This window comes from Sapajus apella, unplaced genomic scaffold, assembly GCF_009761245.1.
Source record: "Sapajus apella isolate SASKATOON/1434 unplaced genomic scaffold, GSC_monkey_1.0 scaffold38, whole genome shotgun sequence".
NCBI classification, from domain to species: domain Eukaryota; kingdom Metazoa; phylum Chordata; class Mammalia; order Primates; family Cebidae; genus Sapajus; species Sapajus apella.
The window spans coordinates 17,065,968-17,082,742 of record NW_022436978.1 but is presented as its reverse complement, the minus strand read 5'-3'; the positions used below and the strand labels follow the sequence as shown (position 1 = coordinate 17,082,742).

Sequence of the window (16,775 nt, the reverse complement as noted above, 5' to 3'; positions counted from 1 at the left end):
GGCGGGGGCAGTGCCCGGGGAGGGGGGCCCTGGGAGAGAAGCCACCACCCAGGAGGAAGGGCCAGTGCGAGGGAAGAGCTGGTATCCAAGGAGAGGGCAGTGCCAGGCCGAAGGGGTACGGAGGGGATCCGTGTCCAGTAAAGGGGAACGCGCAGTACCAAGCTGGAGGGGGAGTGCCCAGGGGGCGGGGCCCAGGCTGAAGGGGCGGTGCGCGGGAAGAGCCTGGCCTGGGGGAAGAGGGCAGTGTCGTGGGGTGCAGTACGAGGGGAGGGGACCATGCAGGCTTTCCACTTCTCCATAGCGACGTCATGGCAAATTCCCAAACTGGACGGATCCGGCTCGGGTTACATCCAGAAGGGTCCAGCCGGCCCCGGCGTCCTCGGTGCCTCCTGGAGGGGCTGGGCACCTCTGGGGCGGGGTTCTGCTCCACCTGCCCTCGGAGCGCACTGTGCCCTCGGCGGGCACGAGGACCGGCGGGATCGGGCTAGGGCCTGGCCGCTCTGGGCCAAGGATCAAGGTCCCTGCCTGGGTTAGGCCCCCACGCATTCCAGTCTTCTGGACCCAGACTGAAGAGGGCGCAGTAGAGCCCCAGCGTAGCAGGAGAACCCGCTCTACAGCCGCGGGAGGTCGGACCTATTGTTTCCCCGCCCTGGGCGGAGCCACCTGGCCGTGAGACCCGCCCTCAATGCCGAAGCCTCTCGGAAGCAATCTTTCGGGGAGGAAGTTAAGTAGCCCCGAGAGGGAGGCTGTGGCGGAAGTGGTCGCGTTACCGCTTGTTTGTGCGCATGCGCCGCTCTTGTCTGGCTGCCGCCTGTCTGGAGGTGCTTTTGCTCATCTCCCCTCTTCTCCACGCGAGGGGGTGCGTGTACTCCCAGCTGTGGTCGCGCGTTCACCCCTTCTGCTGCTCTCGCGGCCCACTTGCGATGGCGGGCATCCTGTTTGAGGATATTTTCGATGTGAAGGATATTGACCCAGAGGGCAAGAAATTTGACCGAGGTAAGTAAGGTACCAGGTTTGGAGGAAGAGGCTAACCTCCTCGCGAACATGTCCCTGGGCCCCATGCCCACCCAGCTCTTGTGGCCTGCTCCTACCAGCAGGTCCTGATGTAGGGACCTCCCTCAGGAAACACTTTATGAATGAGAAAACGGAGACTCCGGAGCTCTCTGGCTTCACGCATGCCGTGCCGGGTGTCTGGATGGCCTTTTGTCATAGTGCTGGCAAACTCCTGGGCATCTTTATAATCGCTGCCTACTCTGTGCTAGACACTGTCTTGTGCGGCTCATACACACTTTGCTTTACTTATTCTCAAGAGACCTCTGCCGGGCGCGGTGACTCACGCCTGTAATCCCAGGACTTTGGGAGGCTGAGGTGGGTGGATCACTTGAGGTCAGGAGTTCGAGACCTGCCTGGCCATCATGGTGAAACCCCGTCTCTGCTAAAAAATACAAAAATAAGCCGGGTGTGGTGGTGGCGCGCCTGTAATCCCAGCTACTCCCAGCTACTTGGTAGGCTGAGGCAGGAGAATCGCTTGAACCCGGGAGGCTGAAGCTGTGGTGAGCCAAGATCGGGCCACAACACTCCAGCCTGGGCGGCAGAGCAGCCTGGGCGGCAGAGCTAGACTCCATCTCCAAAAAAAAGTATATACTAAGCAGTTAACTCTAACTCAGAGAAGACTTTGCAAAGCGCTAAAGATTCTGAGAGCGATACAAGAATATAGACTCTGAAGTTAGATTACTTGCTATGCAGCCTTGGGTGAGTTACTCAAACTCTCAGAGGAAAACAGGGAAGGCACCACCCACCTCATGAGGACTCCTTTTTTTTTTTTTTTTTTTTTTTTGAGATGGAGTCTCATTTTGTCACCCACACTGACTGGAGTGCAGTGATGTGATCTCGGCTCACTGCACTCTGCCCTCTGGGTTCAAGCAATTCTCCTGCCTCAGCCTCCCAAGTAGCTGGGATTACAGGTGTCTGCCACCACACCCAGCTAGTTTTTGTGTTTTTGGTAGAGATGGGGTTTCACCATGTTGGCCAGGCTGGTCTCCAACTCCTGACCTCCAGTGATCCACCTGCGTTGACCTCCCAAAGTGCTGGGATGACAGGTGTGAGCCACTGCGCCTGGCCTACATTTCTTTATTTTGTCATTGATCAATAATTTTCTCTTTGGTGTCTCTTTCTTTGCCTGGAGACTCAGATGTTTTTCAAGATGGATGCCCGTTAGTAGACATCTTGATAACCCCTTCAGCACAGTTCCTAGCACAGAAAGAGGAAACCTTTGGATGATTTAATAACTTGCCCAGAGTCAGGTTCTCAGCCATCCAGGCAGGCCTAGAACCTGGGTATTATTTGCTGCTGGAGTATCTTTGGTTGTTTTCTGGGGATTATGTTCACGTGCCACAGTTTTTCTCCTCATTTCCTCCTTGCATATCTGGGTCTGATTGAGCCTGCATTTCTGAGAGCAGATGAGAGACCAGTGGATGTAGGCTGGGTTAGATTGAGTATTCTGTTGCATACAATCCCACACTGTAGGGTCTGCCCTGGGCCTGGCAATGCCTCTGTTACCCTTTTTCTCCTTCTCCCCAGTGTCTCGGCTGCATTGTGAGAGTGAATCTTTCAAGATGGATCTCATCTTAGATGTAAACATTCAAATTTACCCTGTAGACTTGGGTAAGTATTGAACACAGACAATAATGAGGCTTTTTGCTACTTCAGCTATTCTTCACTCTCTGATATTGCTGTTATTTTCAGGTGACAAGTTCCGGTTGGTCATAGCTAGTACCTTGTATGAAGATGGTACCCTGGATGATGGTGAATATAACCCCACTGATGACAGGCCTTCCAGGTGAGGGAGTGAAGAAGGTAATACTTGAAATATGCCCTGAGGACTAAGTAGATAAGTGATAAGAAAGACTCTTCTGGCCGGGCACAGTGGCTCACGCCTGTAATCCCAGCACTTTGGGAGGTGGATCATGAGGTCAGGAGTTCGAGACCAGCCTGGGCAACACGGTGAAACCATGTCTCTACTAAAATACAAAAAATTAACTGGGCATGATGGCGGGCACTGCATAGTCCCAGCTTCTCAGGAAGCTGAGGCAGGAGAATTGCTTGAACCCAGGAAGTGGAGGTTGCAGTGAGCAGAGACTGGACTACTGCGTTCCAGGCTGGGCAACAGAACGAGACTCTGTCTCTAAAAAAAAAAAAAAAAGAAAGACTCTTCTTTAATTCCTGGAATAAATAATGATTAGCAGAATCTGAGTAACCTTAAGGAAATTTCTACACTTAAGAATTCAAACAGACCAGGTACTATGGCTCACACATGTAATTCAAGCACTTTGGGAGGCTGAGGCAGGAGGATTTCTTGAGTCCAGGAGTTCAAGACCAACCTGAGCAACATAGTGAAACCTCACTGCTACAAAAAAAAAAAAAAAAAAAAAAAAAAAACTGACCAGGGTGACACGTGCCTATAGTTCCAGCTACGTGGGAAGCCAAGGCGAGAGGATTACCTGAGCCAGGGAGGTTGAGGCTGCAGTGAGCCATGATCATGCTACTGCACTCCAGCCTGGGCAACAGAGCAAGACCCTGTCTCAAAAAAAAGATAAAGAAAAAATTTCAAACAACCAGGTATTTATAACAGTGATTACATGCTTGTGAGCTGTAGCCTTTTGAAGGCTAAGGAGATGACCGCTCTGTGGGTCTTGTGTCTTGGAAGGGAGCTTGGTATGATGGAAAGGCCTTGGCAGCCCGCTTGAGTTCATTTCTGAGCTCTACCACTTACTTGCTGAGTAACCTTAATCTCCTTCATCCTGTGTCCTCGTCAGTAAGCTGGAGATGGTCGTGCCTAGCTCACGGAGCTGCCGTGAGGACTCAATGGCGTCATGTTTGTAATGTGCCTGTTGTTAAAATGCTGGCATGGAGTTACCAGTTGCCATTTTTAAATGGCATCTTTTATATTGTTAATTACTGTTAAGAATAACTTTGCTACTCTTGCTCCGTAGGGCTGACCAGTTTGAGTACGTAATGTATGGGAAAGTATACAGGATTGAGGGAGACGAGACTTCCACTGAAGCGGCAACACGCCTGTAAGTTACATGACCTTGTGAGGATTGCTTTCCCCTCCCTGTTCTGAGACTTCGAGTTATGCTCCTGCTTCCTCCGTTGGGTCCTTCTCCCCAGGCACCTCAGACATAGGTGGGAACTAGAAAGAAACGGTTCTGGGAACACTTTCCAGTCTGAATTGTAGACTGCCCTTTGTCAGGCCCTCCTGGCCCAGTGGTCCAGAACAGAAACTGGTGATCTCACTGTTAAAGTACAGAGGAGACTTGCTTGCCCGGGAACCAAATGCAGCATTAAGTGATGATACTATTAGGCCGTGTGTGTGTGTGTGTGTGTGTGTGTGTCTTTTCCTTAAAATCTTATTAAAACAATATGTGCTGTTTGTAAGTAATTTGAAATGCGGAAGAGTAACGTGAAGAAGAAAAAAAAAACCCTGTAATTCCATACCCAGAGAGAACCTTTTACATAGACTTTTTTGCATATCCAGTGTTCTTTTTTTCCTTTCATCTTTTTAATTAATTAATTAATTTTTTTTATATCTTAGTGTTCTTAACGTCTATTTTTTTCCTTTGAGACTGTGGTGTTTATTACCTTTTCTTCTGCTCTTTTTGCTTAACATTATGTAAAACATGTTTCGGCCGGGTGCAGTGGCTCACGCCTGTAATCCCAACACTTTGCAAGGCCGAGGTGGGTGGATCACCAGGTCAGGAGTTTGAGACCAGCCTGGCCAACATAGTGAAACCCCGTCTCTACTAAAAAAAATACAGAAAATTAGCCAGGCATAGTGGCAGGCGCCTGTAATCCAGGTACTTGGGAGGCTGAGGCAGGACAGGTGCTTGAACCCAGGAGGCGGAGGTTGTAGTGAGCTGAGATCTTGCGCCATTGCACCCCAGCCCGGGAGACAGTGAGAGACTCCGTCTCAAAAAAAAAAAAAAAAAAGAAAATGTTTCCCCATGTTAGTGTAAAGCTTTCTTAAACATTTTAATAGTTAGATAACATTTCAGTAAGTGGATCCCATTCCCCTGATTTGGGGCATATAGGTGTTTTTCGCCTTTGCTAATATAAAGAACAACGCTGGCTGGGTGCAGTGGCTGACGCCTATAATCCCAGCACTCTGGGAGGCAGAGGCGGGTGGATCACCTGCGGTTGAGTGTTTGAGAGCAGCCTGACCAACCTGGAGAAACCCCGTCTCTACTAAAAATACAAAATTAGCCAGGTGTGGTGGTGTGTGCCTGTAATCCCAGCTACTCAGGAGGCTGAGGCAGGAGAATCGCTTGAAACCGGGAGGCAGAGGTTGCGATGAGCCAAGATCGGGCCATTGCACTCCAGCCTGGTCAACAAGAGAGAAACTCTGTCCCACAGAAAAAAACAACAATGCCTTGAACATATCTGTGCATTCATCTTTGTCAGAATTTTGGTTCCCAGTTACAAAACAGTAGAAAGATGCTCTTCTCTTTGTTAGGCTGACGGAGAGCTGCTGAGTAGTAGCTGTTGCAGACTCATGGCATGGGGCCTTCTGTTTCAGCTCTGCCTACGTGTCCTATGGGGGCCTGCTCATGAGGCTGCAGGGGGATGCCAACAACCTGCATGGATTTGAGGTGGATTCCAGAGTGTATCTGCTGATGAAGAAGCTGGCCTTCTGAACGTCGCCGGAAGCCAGCCCTGCTGCCACGTCACACAGGTCCTGGACATCGTTCCAGCCTGAGTTGCAGCTGCTCCTGTTCACCTGTTGAGGAGAGGCTGGCTCCCTGTCCACTGTGGCTGCATCTTTAACTGGCCTGCATCAGTTAGAAACTCACTCGCCTGTGAAAGACACTGGGAGAGCTTAAAATCAATCGGAAGCTTGGTGTATATGATTTTTAAATCAAACGTTACTTTTTCAGACTGCCCCTCCCCTTTTTGTAAAAAGTTCGTTTACTGTAAAATCATTTTTTCCAATTTATCTGTGGTGCACTGTTTCTGGCCCGCAGCCAGCTGCTCACTTGGCATTGTAGGATCTATTCCAGCCTTTTGGTATCTGGGTTCAGGGTTATCCCAGTCTCCTGGCTGACTGTTCCCAACGTTTATCCTCCAATGTGGTTTTCTGTCTGGGAGAGGGAGTGTTGTGCTTTTGGCTCCTGAGGGCACCCCAGGCTCAGAAGATACCACCCATTTGGCACAGAAGTTTGAATTGGCAAGGAGCCCTGCTCGTGTCCTTCCAACACTTCCAGTCTCTTAGAGAGTCAGTTCACGTTGACTTGAATGAGTCACTTGCATAGTCTAGAAATGTTCATTATTTTTGTGGAAGCTTTGGGTAGAGGCTTTTAGCTACTGGCATGGGGAATGACTCTGAAGAGTCGGAGGAGACGACTTGGTGCTTTTGGAGGCGGGTGGAGGAGCTGGCTCTCTGCTCCACATTCCAGTGGTGACCTGGGAGGGAGGGTAAGTGGAAGTGGACGGGGCAGCAATACCAATGAAGTTGGCAGGCCAGAGGCAGGGCCAGTGCCAGGACAATGTAGCAGCCCGACTACAGTCACCAACTTAGGAGTTGGGGAAGAAAAAGTATTAAGGAAATGGCTATGATGATAAGGACTCCAGCATGTGAGCTGGCTCCTCTGCTTGGCATTACAGGTCTCTAGGAAAGCACGTGGGATTCTGTTTTCCCCTAGGAAGTTTAGGGCTAACAACCTGACAAGGTTCCGTGTGTATTAAACAGCTGTCTGTTTGATCTGGCTTTGCCTGAGAGCTGGTCCCCCTGCTGGGATACCTGGGGTATTTCCTTCCCCATCATTTTCAAGTCTTTACATGAGGTGTTAGAAATAGTATTTAGGGAAATGGGTTGAAAATGAATGGCCTCAGCAGGGAGGAGGAAGAGGTGTTTCTTTTACCTTACTTTGGGTGGAATAGGGGGAGTAGATGTACTGGGGGTTGGGATGAATTTTTATGAAATCCTGGAACCTTTCCATGAGATGGGGTTTTTTTGTGGGTTGGAGAAGGACATATTTAAATTAGAGTGAGAGAAACAGATTACCTATAATAGTGTGTAGGTTATCACAGACTGTCCTGGCGGTCCTGGGGTAGCAGAAGGAAGAGAACTGGTATAACACTGAATGGGGATAGGAGTGTTCTGGTTGTAAGGGTTTTTTGTGTTAGTGGGAAGAAGGGATGGGACCAACCAGACTGATTTGGGAATGGGTTAGATTCGTACGTAACAGGGGCAGGTAAGTTCATACTAGAGAAGCCCACGAGTGATTTGCATTTGCCCACAACTGGAGTGAGTGAAATGCCAATACTAGATGCCTGGAAGTTTCTGGCAACATTTGCAGTTTGCGATTCCTGTCTGTCATTCTTCTGTGCTAAGAACCCATCTTGTCTGGTGCCATGGGTGTATCCTGTCCCAGGTGCTGGCACTTCAGTGTGCTATGAAGTGTTTCATTTGATTGTTACATTTACCCTAGCTCCGTATGTCAGTAAGTTACAGTTTCCGCTTAAGTTCCCGTGACTACATTCTAGAATTTGCAGTGTGGATGAACGAATTCTCTCCCATGTAGAAACGGACACTATTCGAGATTTGGACAACATTTGTGAGCTCTGTGCATTTGTTGATTCCTTCTCTGTGGAAACTGTTCTGTCCTCGAAGGGAGAGTGGGACATGGGAAGATGTCTAAATTGGTCACCTCCACTAAAAACATTGGTTTTCTCCTCAGATGTATCTACTCCCTAAGGACTTGGATGTCTTTCCCAGTAAATAGAATCATTCAATGGGGAGGGTATGGACCCTAGAGTAAGGTCAGACTAGGGTGCCTCTTCTCTTGCCTGCAGGCTGTGGTACCACTGATAACTCACCTGGCTTCTCTGAGCCTCAGTTTCCTCATCTCTAAAATAGAAAAGTTAACACCTGCCTTAGAGTTGTGTAAAAGTTACGAAAGGTAAGGTACACAAGGTTCCTGGCACATTGCCTTTCATTCCACTGCTTTGGAATGCTTTGGTGACCCTGGGGTATTTGTGGCAGTGTTTGGGTTTCTGGGTTCCTGGCTCCTCTACCACTGTGGTAGCCTCTCCTTCCTCTGGGGTGGGGGAGAGGAAGAAGCTTCCGCTAGTTTTCCTGCGGGAACCTCTAGAGGCAGCAGGTTGACTTTTGCATTGGAGTGTGTGTTTTTGTGCAACATAAACCTCCTTTTCCTGAGCACCAAGGCAGCACTTATTTGCGAAGCCCCATAAGCCTGACTCCTTTTGTAGAGAACCCCTGGAGGAGTTCCTGGTGGTCACACAGGGCTGCTTTTTAGGTGCACTTGTGGGAACTGGGAAGTGAGCCTTCCACTTGCACTGCGCTTGGGCTTGTTCTCCTGCTGCGGGAGCTCAAGGAGCCTGACTCGTGCCACTTCCTGCACTTCCCCCTGACCTCCACAGGAGGGAGGCAGGCATCCATGCCTGGCAAAGCCTCCTGCTGAGCTGCCAAAGCTCTGGCTGTTTGCTCAGCTGGCATATCCAGGTCCTGTCTTTACTGAACTGTCTGCACAGCCTTACCTGGGGTGTGAGGCTCTCCAAGGCTTCCTGTTAGCTTTTTTGTTGGGGGCGGGAGGGTGAGGGGGATCTATCGCCACCCTTGAAGAACATCTTTCCCTTGCTTTTTAGGGAGCTTTCGGGTGCTCTCATTTATTCCTTATACAGGCTTACTTTTGTCTATTGTATAGGGACAGGCTTTCTGAGAGACAGCCTATTCATTTCTCCAGAGTCAAGGTCTGTTAAGAATATGGGGTCAGAGTCCCACTGAGAATGATAGTAAAGGGATGGGGGCGTTGGAAGGCCTTAAACTTGAAGCAAAGGAAACTACGCTTTCTCTGTTTTTTGACGCAAGGTTAGTCCCTCCCTCTGTTCAAATGCCAGGCCAGCCCAGGCCTTTGCAGAATTATCATAGAAAAAGAGCATATAGAGAAGCAGTGAGTTGCAAATTTCTGCAGAAAACAGACCAAAGATCTAGCTGCTCTGATGAATATTGTTGATAGCTTTAAAAAATAGCTTCGGAGGCCGGGCGTGGTGGCGCACGCCTGTGATCCCAGCACTTTGGAAGGCGAGGCAGGTGGATCGCCTCAGGTCAGGAGTTTGAGACCAGCCTGGCCAACAGTGAAACCCTGTCTCTACCAAAAATACAAACATTACCCAGGCGTGGTGGCGCATGCCTGTAGTCCCAGCTACTCAGGAGGCTGAGGCAGGAGAGTCGCTTGAACCTCGGAAGTGGAGGTTGCAGTGAGCAGAGACCATGCCATTGCGCTCCAGCCTGAGTGACGGAGTGAGACTCCATCTAAAAAACAAAAAAAAATCTGAAGGTTTCTAATGTACAATGAAAAATGATCCTTTTTCAGTCCTGTGTACCCCCTTTCCCAGGGCTTCAGGCTTCAGGAGAAAGTAGAAAATCTCATTCAGTTGTCCTCCAGGGGCTCCCCTAGGGGAAGGGAGCTGTACATGAGACAATGCTGACATCAGCAGTGCCTGAGAACCTTACCCTTCCTGAGACAGATTCTGGGAGTGGGTGTGGAATGTGTTTAGAACAGGGCTGATAGGGGTGGGCGTAGGAGCAGAAGGGTCAGGAAGGCAGGGGGTGGAGCTGGATGGCAGGGGTGGGCAAGGTGGGTGAAAGAGGGAAGAATGTGTGCTGCCCAGTACAGCGGGATGGGTTGGGGAAGGAGAATATCTAGGCTGGAGGTTGGGTGGCAGGGAGCCTGTGTCTGATGTTCCTGGGGGACAGGTCCAGGGCTCCTAGGGTCCTGCGTGAGGGTCCAGGAAAGAGTCCACGAGTTCCATTCAAGAGCTGGTGTGTCCTGTTCAGGTACCTGGGGTTGTGGTCCAGGGACTGGAGGTTTGGTTCAGGAGACCAGGAATCCTGGCTCTGAATCCCAGCTGCTGCTTCAGGAGCCCAGAGCCAGTAGTTCTGGCCGAGGCAGTGAAGTTTGTCTCCAACAATCCAGAAGTCCTGTGTGGGAGCTCGTTCAGTGTGAGGACTGGAGAGGTTCTGCTTGGGACAGCTGTGGTGGGTGGGGCCCGCCTGCGCAGAGGGTGGGCCGTCCTACAAACAGCAGGAAACGCACCTTTCCTCGGAGTAGGTGTTGGAAGCTCAGGAAGATGTCATTGGGATCCTTGTTAGCTGTGGTCCTTCCCTGTGGAGGAAGCTGAGGGCAGAGAATGGCCCTGAGGCCAGAGACCAGGGCCCGATCTCAGGCCTCCCTTGTCTTCAGTAGGAAAGGCAGGATAGCAGCACCCGGGAGTTGTGGCTGGCAGGGAGCACTCTCAGGAGACCAGCTCCTCTGGCCTTGAGCCCCCTGGAAGACTGCTTCTTCCCCCAGGCCTTCTAGGGGAACTGAGTCAGAAAGGAACATTGACTGGGGACTTACCTGGGTTCCAAGGAGGCCCTGGAGGGCCCCAAGGAGGAGACGGACTTGTCCAGAAAGCTGCCCCAGGAGGGATGAGAGGCAAGTGGGTCCCAGTTGTCTCCGTGCTGCCATCACGCCCTCCAGCAGGAGGGTCACAGCTCCCAGAATGTCCTGTGCCTTGGTCTGCTCCTGAGAAAGAGATGCAAGAGAGAAGTGTACTGCTTCAAAGGGCACATTAACAGCGGGTGGGGGCCTGTAGGAGGAGCCAGCAGAGTGAATCATACGGGCTGAGACCTGGACCGGACCAGGGTCCCACCCAGCGCAGGAATTCCTTCACAGTCTCCCGACAGTTGGTCAGCAGCCTCTGCTTCAAAAACTCCAGTGTCCGCGGATCCAGTGGACTTCATTGAGAAGAGATCCATGTTTTCTTACGTTGCTGAAATCTGCCCTGTTATAGCTTTTACCTCTTGGTTCTAGTGCTGCAAATCTACTTTTTCTGCTGTAAAACCTTAGGACCAAATGCTTTTTAAACTGAATGAAGGCTGGGCATGGTGGTTCACGCCTATAATCCCAGCACTTTGGGAGGCTGAGGTGGGTGGATCACCTGAGGTCAGAAGTTTTAGACCAGCCCAGCCAACATGGTGAAACCCCGTCTCTATTAAAAATACAAACATTAGCTGGGTGTGGTGGCAGGCATCTGTAATCCCAGTTACTCAGGAGGCTGAGGCAGGAAAATCACTTGAACCCAGGAGGCAGAGGTTGCAGTAAACCAAGATTACGCCATTGCACTCCAGCCTGGAGGATACAGTGAGACTCCATCTCAAATAATAATAATAATAATAATAATAATTAATAATAATAAAACAACTCTAAATGTAGATATGAGACGCTATCATAATGATCATAAAGATGAAAAGAAAGGACTGGCCGGGCACGGTGGCTCATGCCTGTAATCCCAGCACTTTGGGAGGCCAAGGTGGGTGAATGACCTGAGGTTGGGAGTTTGAGACCAGCCTGACCAACATGGAGAAACTCTGTCTCTACTAAAAATACAAAATTAGCTGGGCGTGGTGGCGCATGCCTGTAATCCCAGCTACTCGGGAGGCTGAAGCAGGAGAATCGCTTGAACCTGGGAGGTGGAGGTTGCAGTAAGCTGAGATTGCGCCACTGCACTCCAGCCTGGGCGACAGAGCAAGGCTCTGTCTCCCAAAAAAAAAAAAAAAAAAAGAAAAGAAAAACAGAAAAGAAAGGATTACAAGGGACGTGTAGGACCTGCCCTTCTCCCCTGACCCAGTCCTGAGAAGAAAGGATGTAGGGCTCTTGAGGATAGATTTTAGTTTTTTAAACTATTCCTCATAAAACATGTTTCTAGTCTTACTGTTCAGGCTGCTTCTTTCTGGACACATGTTAGTTTAATATGTTTCCTCTTAATAAATTAGCACGTATCTTCAGGGGGATGTCCAGTGTTCAGGCCAGTATATTTAAGTGTAATCCGCTCAGAGTTCTCTAGAAGCATTTCCACAATGGGGATGCTAACCATCGAACAGACAAAAATTAGTAGCTTTAGGAATAGCTGCTTCAGTAATGTTACATGCTAAGTTTGGGGTCAATGCTCCGAGATCCTTTTCACAGGAAGTGCTAGGGCCAGAAGTTTAAACGATGGAAGCAGGGCACTGTGGCCTGAAAGCTGGAATAGGACTTGGCTCATTAATGTACACATGTAGAATTTTACATCTCTGTTACCTCACCTTGTTTTTGACCTAGTCTTTCAGTGGCTGGAACCTTGATTCAGTCTTTCGTTACTGTAGTGGTACTCCCCAGCTTTGTGTCATCTGTGGATGACAGAGGAGTCTTGCTTCTTCATGACAAGTGAAGAAGATTGAACGGGAATAGGTCAAAGTCATGGCCGTGAGAGATTTCTCTCCAGCTTTTCAAGGTGTTCAGCTTTAAATCCATTAACATATTAAACCTGCAGTCCCTCATCTTATCCACAGAATATCATCATAGGTGAGTGTAGATTGGGTTAAGGTGGCCAAGCTGAAGGTGAGCTGTTTTTAAAAAGCTCAAGAGTTTTGGAGAATCCATGGGAAGCAGCAGGAGACTGAAGTCAGGACTCAGGGAAGCCAAGGTTAGGGACGGCTTTCTTACTGTCTGGGTTTTCCACTCTCCCAAGCTAAAGTCCACAGTAGGCAGCAGGACAGGTGTGGGCAAAGGGCTAACGTCTGGGCACTGGCTCTGTTGAAAAAGATGGGCGGGGGAAGAAGGAAGCTGAAATAGAGAGGGATATGGGAGTCTCATGAGCAGGACAGTCCTCCACAACTACTATGTCTAGACAACAGCTTTTAAATGAGGGCTCTGTTGCAAAGTATAATCCTTGTCAGGGAGTGTGATCAGTAGGTGGTGACAATATGGGAAGAACAGTCATTGGGTCAAGGAATTAGGAGGTGATGGTGTCTTCTGGGGAGTGAGGGCGTCTTACCACTTACGTGGATAAAGGGGATTATGTTGGGAGTTCTCACCAGTCTGCTGTGAAGGACATGGGAGTCACGAAGCAGTTTACTGAGGACTCGGGGGTCACAGGCGGGAGGAGCCGGGCTGGACAGAGTTAGCCTTGCAGTTAGGAGAAGCATGGTCACAAGGAGCAGTTCTAGATGAGGAGAGGTGAGGTTGGAAGATAAGGAGGAAATCACTTTCAGCTGGTATTTCAGGAGCTCCCATTCAGCACCCAGACCTGAAATCCAGGGAATCCACTTCTCAGACCCCTTATTTTTGGGAGACTGAGTCCCTCTGCTCCCTGCCCCTGCAGCGTGTCTCCTTTCTCTCTCCCTTCCTCCCATGTTTCCTTTTGGCCCTAGCCCCTCAAGTGTGGTCTTACCAGTCAGCTCCATTCTGGCCAGGGTGTATGGCTGGCATGGCTCCCTGTTTGGGGCCTCTCCCCCAAATCCTTCCTGGGGCCATGGAGGCGGCTTGGACTCTTACACTTCTGGGCAGAGTAGGGTGGGGCAAAGGTGGGCCGAGGAAGAGGACTCTATCCTGCAAGCGGCAAGAAGAGTGACCATTTAACTGAGTTTCAGGAAGAGACTGCCTGCAAGGGGGAACAGAAGCTTGGGAGGCTTGAGATGCTGGCCAGCCTGGAACTGCCGAAACTCTGACTTCTCTCACATTTTCTTGTGATGAAAGCATATGGTGGGCCAGGCGTGGTGGTGCACACCTGTAATCCCAGCACTGTGGGAGGCCGAGGCAGGTAGATCACCTGAGGTCAGGAGTTCCAGACCAGCCTGACTAACATGGTGCAACCCTGTCTCTACTAAATACAAAAAAATTAGCCGGGCGTGGTGGTGCATGCCTGTAATCCGAGCTACTTGGGAGGCTGAGACAGGAGAATTGCTTGTACCTGGGAGGTGGAAGTTGCAGTGAGCCGAGATGGTGCCATTGCACTCCAGCCTGGGCAACAAGAATGAAACTCCGGGCTCCTCAGTGAATCTGACGTGGATTTGGTCCCACCTACCCCTGCTGAGAACAGCAGGACATGGTATGTATACACACATCTTAATTGGCCTTAAATGCTGAGCAACCTTGGTTGTTAGGTCAGAGAAAATCTGGGATGGCGATAGAGAATGAAAGCACTGTGGCTTTAGCAGGGAGAAGGGAGTGAAAAATGGGGCATGGGGCCTGGGCGAGGAGCTGGCAAACACGTACAATGTGTGGACGGGTAACTTCTGCGGTGGGGCACGGGGTTGGGCAGGGAACTGCACAAAGCTGTGAGTGGGACCACTGGAGTCAGGATTAAAAGGTGGTATGGGAGAAATTAACCTCTCCTTTCTTCCCTTTCTACCCCTCCACATAAAAGCCTCTGGAGCTTTTCTAAGTCCTGAAAAACTCCGTTATCTGAGGCCAAGAGATGGGCTAACAACAGTCCTGGGACTTCCTTCCTGAGGCCACCTGCCCAGGAACGGGCACCTGCTGGGTGATCCCACCTTAGGGGCTGACCTTGCCTTAGGTGCCCCCCAACATATCTGTCTCCTAGCTCGCACCCACCTCCCTGCCCCCTCAGCAGACCCCTTCCGGTTCCTTCACAGGACCCCCCACATGGCTTCCTCCTCCTTTCACAAGTTGTGCAAAGAGGCTTGCACCTGATTCAATATTGGGATTTCCTGTAGGTCTGTCAACATGCGTGGGCCCCCCTCCCATTACCCTCTCCTTGCGCCCTGGCTTGCCCGGCCCAGCTTCCCCACCCGGGGATTCAGAACCTTAAGCTAACAAGGAATGACCAGCTGGGAATGGGGACTGGGGCTGTGTCCACCTTAGTGCTGTGTTCGCTAAGCCCTAAGTGTACCTCCCTCTCTTATTTTCTCCCTGGGCTCTTGTCGCCTTTCCTTAGGGCCAGCCAGGGCTGTGCTGTATTCCACCAAGTAAGTGATCAGTCCCTCAGAAACCAGCACCCCACCCCCTACCCCTGCTCTGCCCTGCTCCTCCCATTCTGGGAAGGCTACACTCTTCTTGACAAAGGTCAGTGCCTGTAGGTTCCAGTTTGCCTGCCCCTCCCCCAGCTGGGAGCCCATTTCTCTTTGCTGTCCTCTCTACCGTCACATAACCCCACACGCTGCTTGCCACTCACCAGGTGGAGCGGGGCTCAAGGACCCAGGTGCACAGTAGGCCACACTCTGGGGAGCAGATGGGTAGGAAGATGTGGCGGTGGGGTACAGCCCCTCCAACAGCAGCAGGTCACAGGCCTGCCTGGGCCACCTCTGCCCAATCAGAGGAGGGAGCCACCAGACACTGGCGAAGGACCCCGGAAGTGACGCCTTCTCTTCCCTGGAGCCCCTGCCTGGACCAGGGTCCACTCCTCCACCCACATACACCACAGAGAAGATCTGGATAGGGGGATCCATCTTTTCCTGGAGATGGAGATGGGCAACCTGGGACCTGGAAAGGGACAGGAGCAGAGGTTTTTTTTTTTTTTTTTTTTTTTCCCAGGAGGAATCTGGCAGGACATTTGCATCACTGGGGAAGAGGCACAGAGGTCTTGTTTTAGATTGGGGCACTTTTCAATTCCTGGCTATCCAAATTTCGTTTCCCTGGACATTACACCTGCGGCTGAAATGCAATAAGACACTTGCTTTTCTGCTTTTCTTTCTGTAACCCCCTAGGGAGTCCTGTCTTGTCATTCCCACTTTCCAAGAGGGAATAAGGATATTGCCTATAAGAGAGAAATCTCCTGTTACGGGGTGGTGTTATGGGGAAAGGGTTTGGATGGGTCAGGAGGACTGTCAGATGTGGGGCAAGTGTGCGTGTGCACGCGTGCACTGGTTAAGCCTTGGCTTAGGTGCTGGGGTCCAGTGGCTTGGACGGCTACACACACAGACCGCTGTGCCCAGGCCCTCCTTTGCCTGTTCTGTCTCCCTTCCATCTCCTACCGTTCCACACGTGACAAGAGGAATAACCAGGCCCATGTGGCCCTGTCTTAGGAAAGACAGCTGCTGGACCTCCCCCCAGCAAATACCTCCCTGCTGGCCCCCCTTTTCCTTTGGCCCTAGCTCCAGCTCCTTTGCGCAGTCCTAGTCTCCCCACAGTCTCTGTCCTCAGGGGCTTCCTGGCCTGACCTTGTTCCCATCATCCCCCGCCCCCCAGAACTTCCTCAGGCTCTCTCCCTCGCCAAGGATGGGCATGCCTGCTGAGAAGTGTGGCCTAGATCCTGGAATTTTCCCGCTCAGCCAGACGAGATGTCTCCCAAGATTAGGAAGGAGGGTGCTGGGACGCCTGGGAAGACGGTGGGTGTGTGCGGGCGGGAGGGACAAGGAGGCAGGCGCCACAACGGAACCAAGATAAAGGAGGTTGGGAGTGGGCTGGAGAGGCAGAGGGTCCCTTGGGCGAAGGAAGGGGGTGAGAAAGCAAGAGGGGACATTGGAATGGGTCTGAGGATAGGTTACAATGAGAGGGAGACACCGTCACTCCGCAGAAAGGGGGTAACAGCAGAATGGGGAGCGGCCTCAGAGAGGAGGTAAGGAGGCAGGCTAGGCAGTGAGAGAGGCTGGCGGGGGTCTGAGGGGTGCTGTGGGCCCAGGTAGGGGGGAGATCGGTTGATGGGGCTTTCCTGTACATTGTCATCTGTAAGGACAAGTCTTCATCCTTCGGGCGCGCAGAACGGAACCGGGTCCTCGCTCACTGAGCGGTCCAGGCCTCAGGCCTAGCCTCTGCCCCTCCCTGGCCAGAGTCTCCCGTCCTGGGCTGGCCACCGACCTCCTGGTCCAGCCGCCCTGTGGCCGCCGGCGGGGGGGGACCTCCGGGCCCGCCTCTCCTCCCCCTCTTCGCGCCCCCTGGTCCCTCCCCTCCCCCTCCCCCGCCCCTCCCTCCTCCCATGCCCGGTCCCAGCCCCTC

General features: G+C 51.4%; 2 protein-coding genes across 3 annotated transcripts; one reads left to right on the top strand and one right to left on the bottom strand.

The window, feature by feature from the left end:
- Positions 1-299: 299 nt before the first annotated feature.
- Positions 300-5,991, top strand: POLR2H (RNA polymerase II subunit H). Of its 2 annotated transcripts, none has more exons than XM_032298412.1 (5): positions 300-996; positions 2,581-2,664; positions 2,746-2,839; positions 3,993-4,076; positions 5,576-5,990. In XM_032298412.1, exons 1-5 carry the CDS (start codon positions 786-788, stop codon positions 5,691-5,693), a joined length of 591 nt encoding a protein of 196 aa, XP_032154303.1. In that variant the 5' UTR covers positions 300-785; the 3' UTR covers positions 5,694-5,990. The 2 variants fall into 2 exon arrangements, with proteins under 2 accessions (XP_032154303.1, XP_032154304.1); XM_032298413.1 differs by having other exon boundaries at positions 303-1,005; positions 5,576-5,991.
- A 3,552-nt stretch (positions 5,992-9,543) lies between these two features.
- On the bottom strand, positions 9,544-16,202 carry THPO (thrombopoietin). The gene is given in 12 exon segments (XM_032298390.1): positions 9,544-9,692; positions 9,695-9,769; positions 9,771-9,880; positions 9,883-10,000; positions 10,116-10,196; positions 10,419-10,586; positions 12,546-12,632; positions 12,917-13,044; positions 13,273-13,430; positions 15,016-15,084; positions 15,086-15,111; positions 15,113-16,202. Coding segments are annotated over 12 exon segments (1,317 nt in total). The 5' UTR covers positions 15,290-16,202; the 3' UTR covers positions 9,544-9,572.
- Positions 16,203-16,775: the final 573 nt, after the last annotated feature.

Excerpts from the sequence above, each read along its gene's own strand:
- POLR2H (XM_032298412.1), top strand. The coding sequence starts at position 786 with ATGCGCCGCTCTTGTCTGGCTGCCGCCTGTCTGGAGGTGCTTTTGCTC. Across the intron at positions 2,665-2,745 it reads AATTTACCCTGTAGACTTGG|GTGACAAGTTCCGGTTGGTC; the intron begins GTAAGTATTGAA and ends TGTTATTTTCAG. Across the intron at positions 2,840-3,992 it reads ACTGATGACAGGCCTTCCAG|GGCTGACCAGTTTGAGTACG; the intron begins GTGAGGGAGTGA and ends CTTGCTCCGTAG.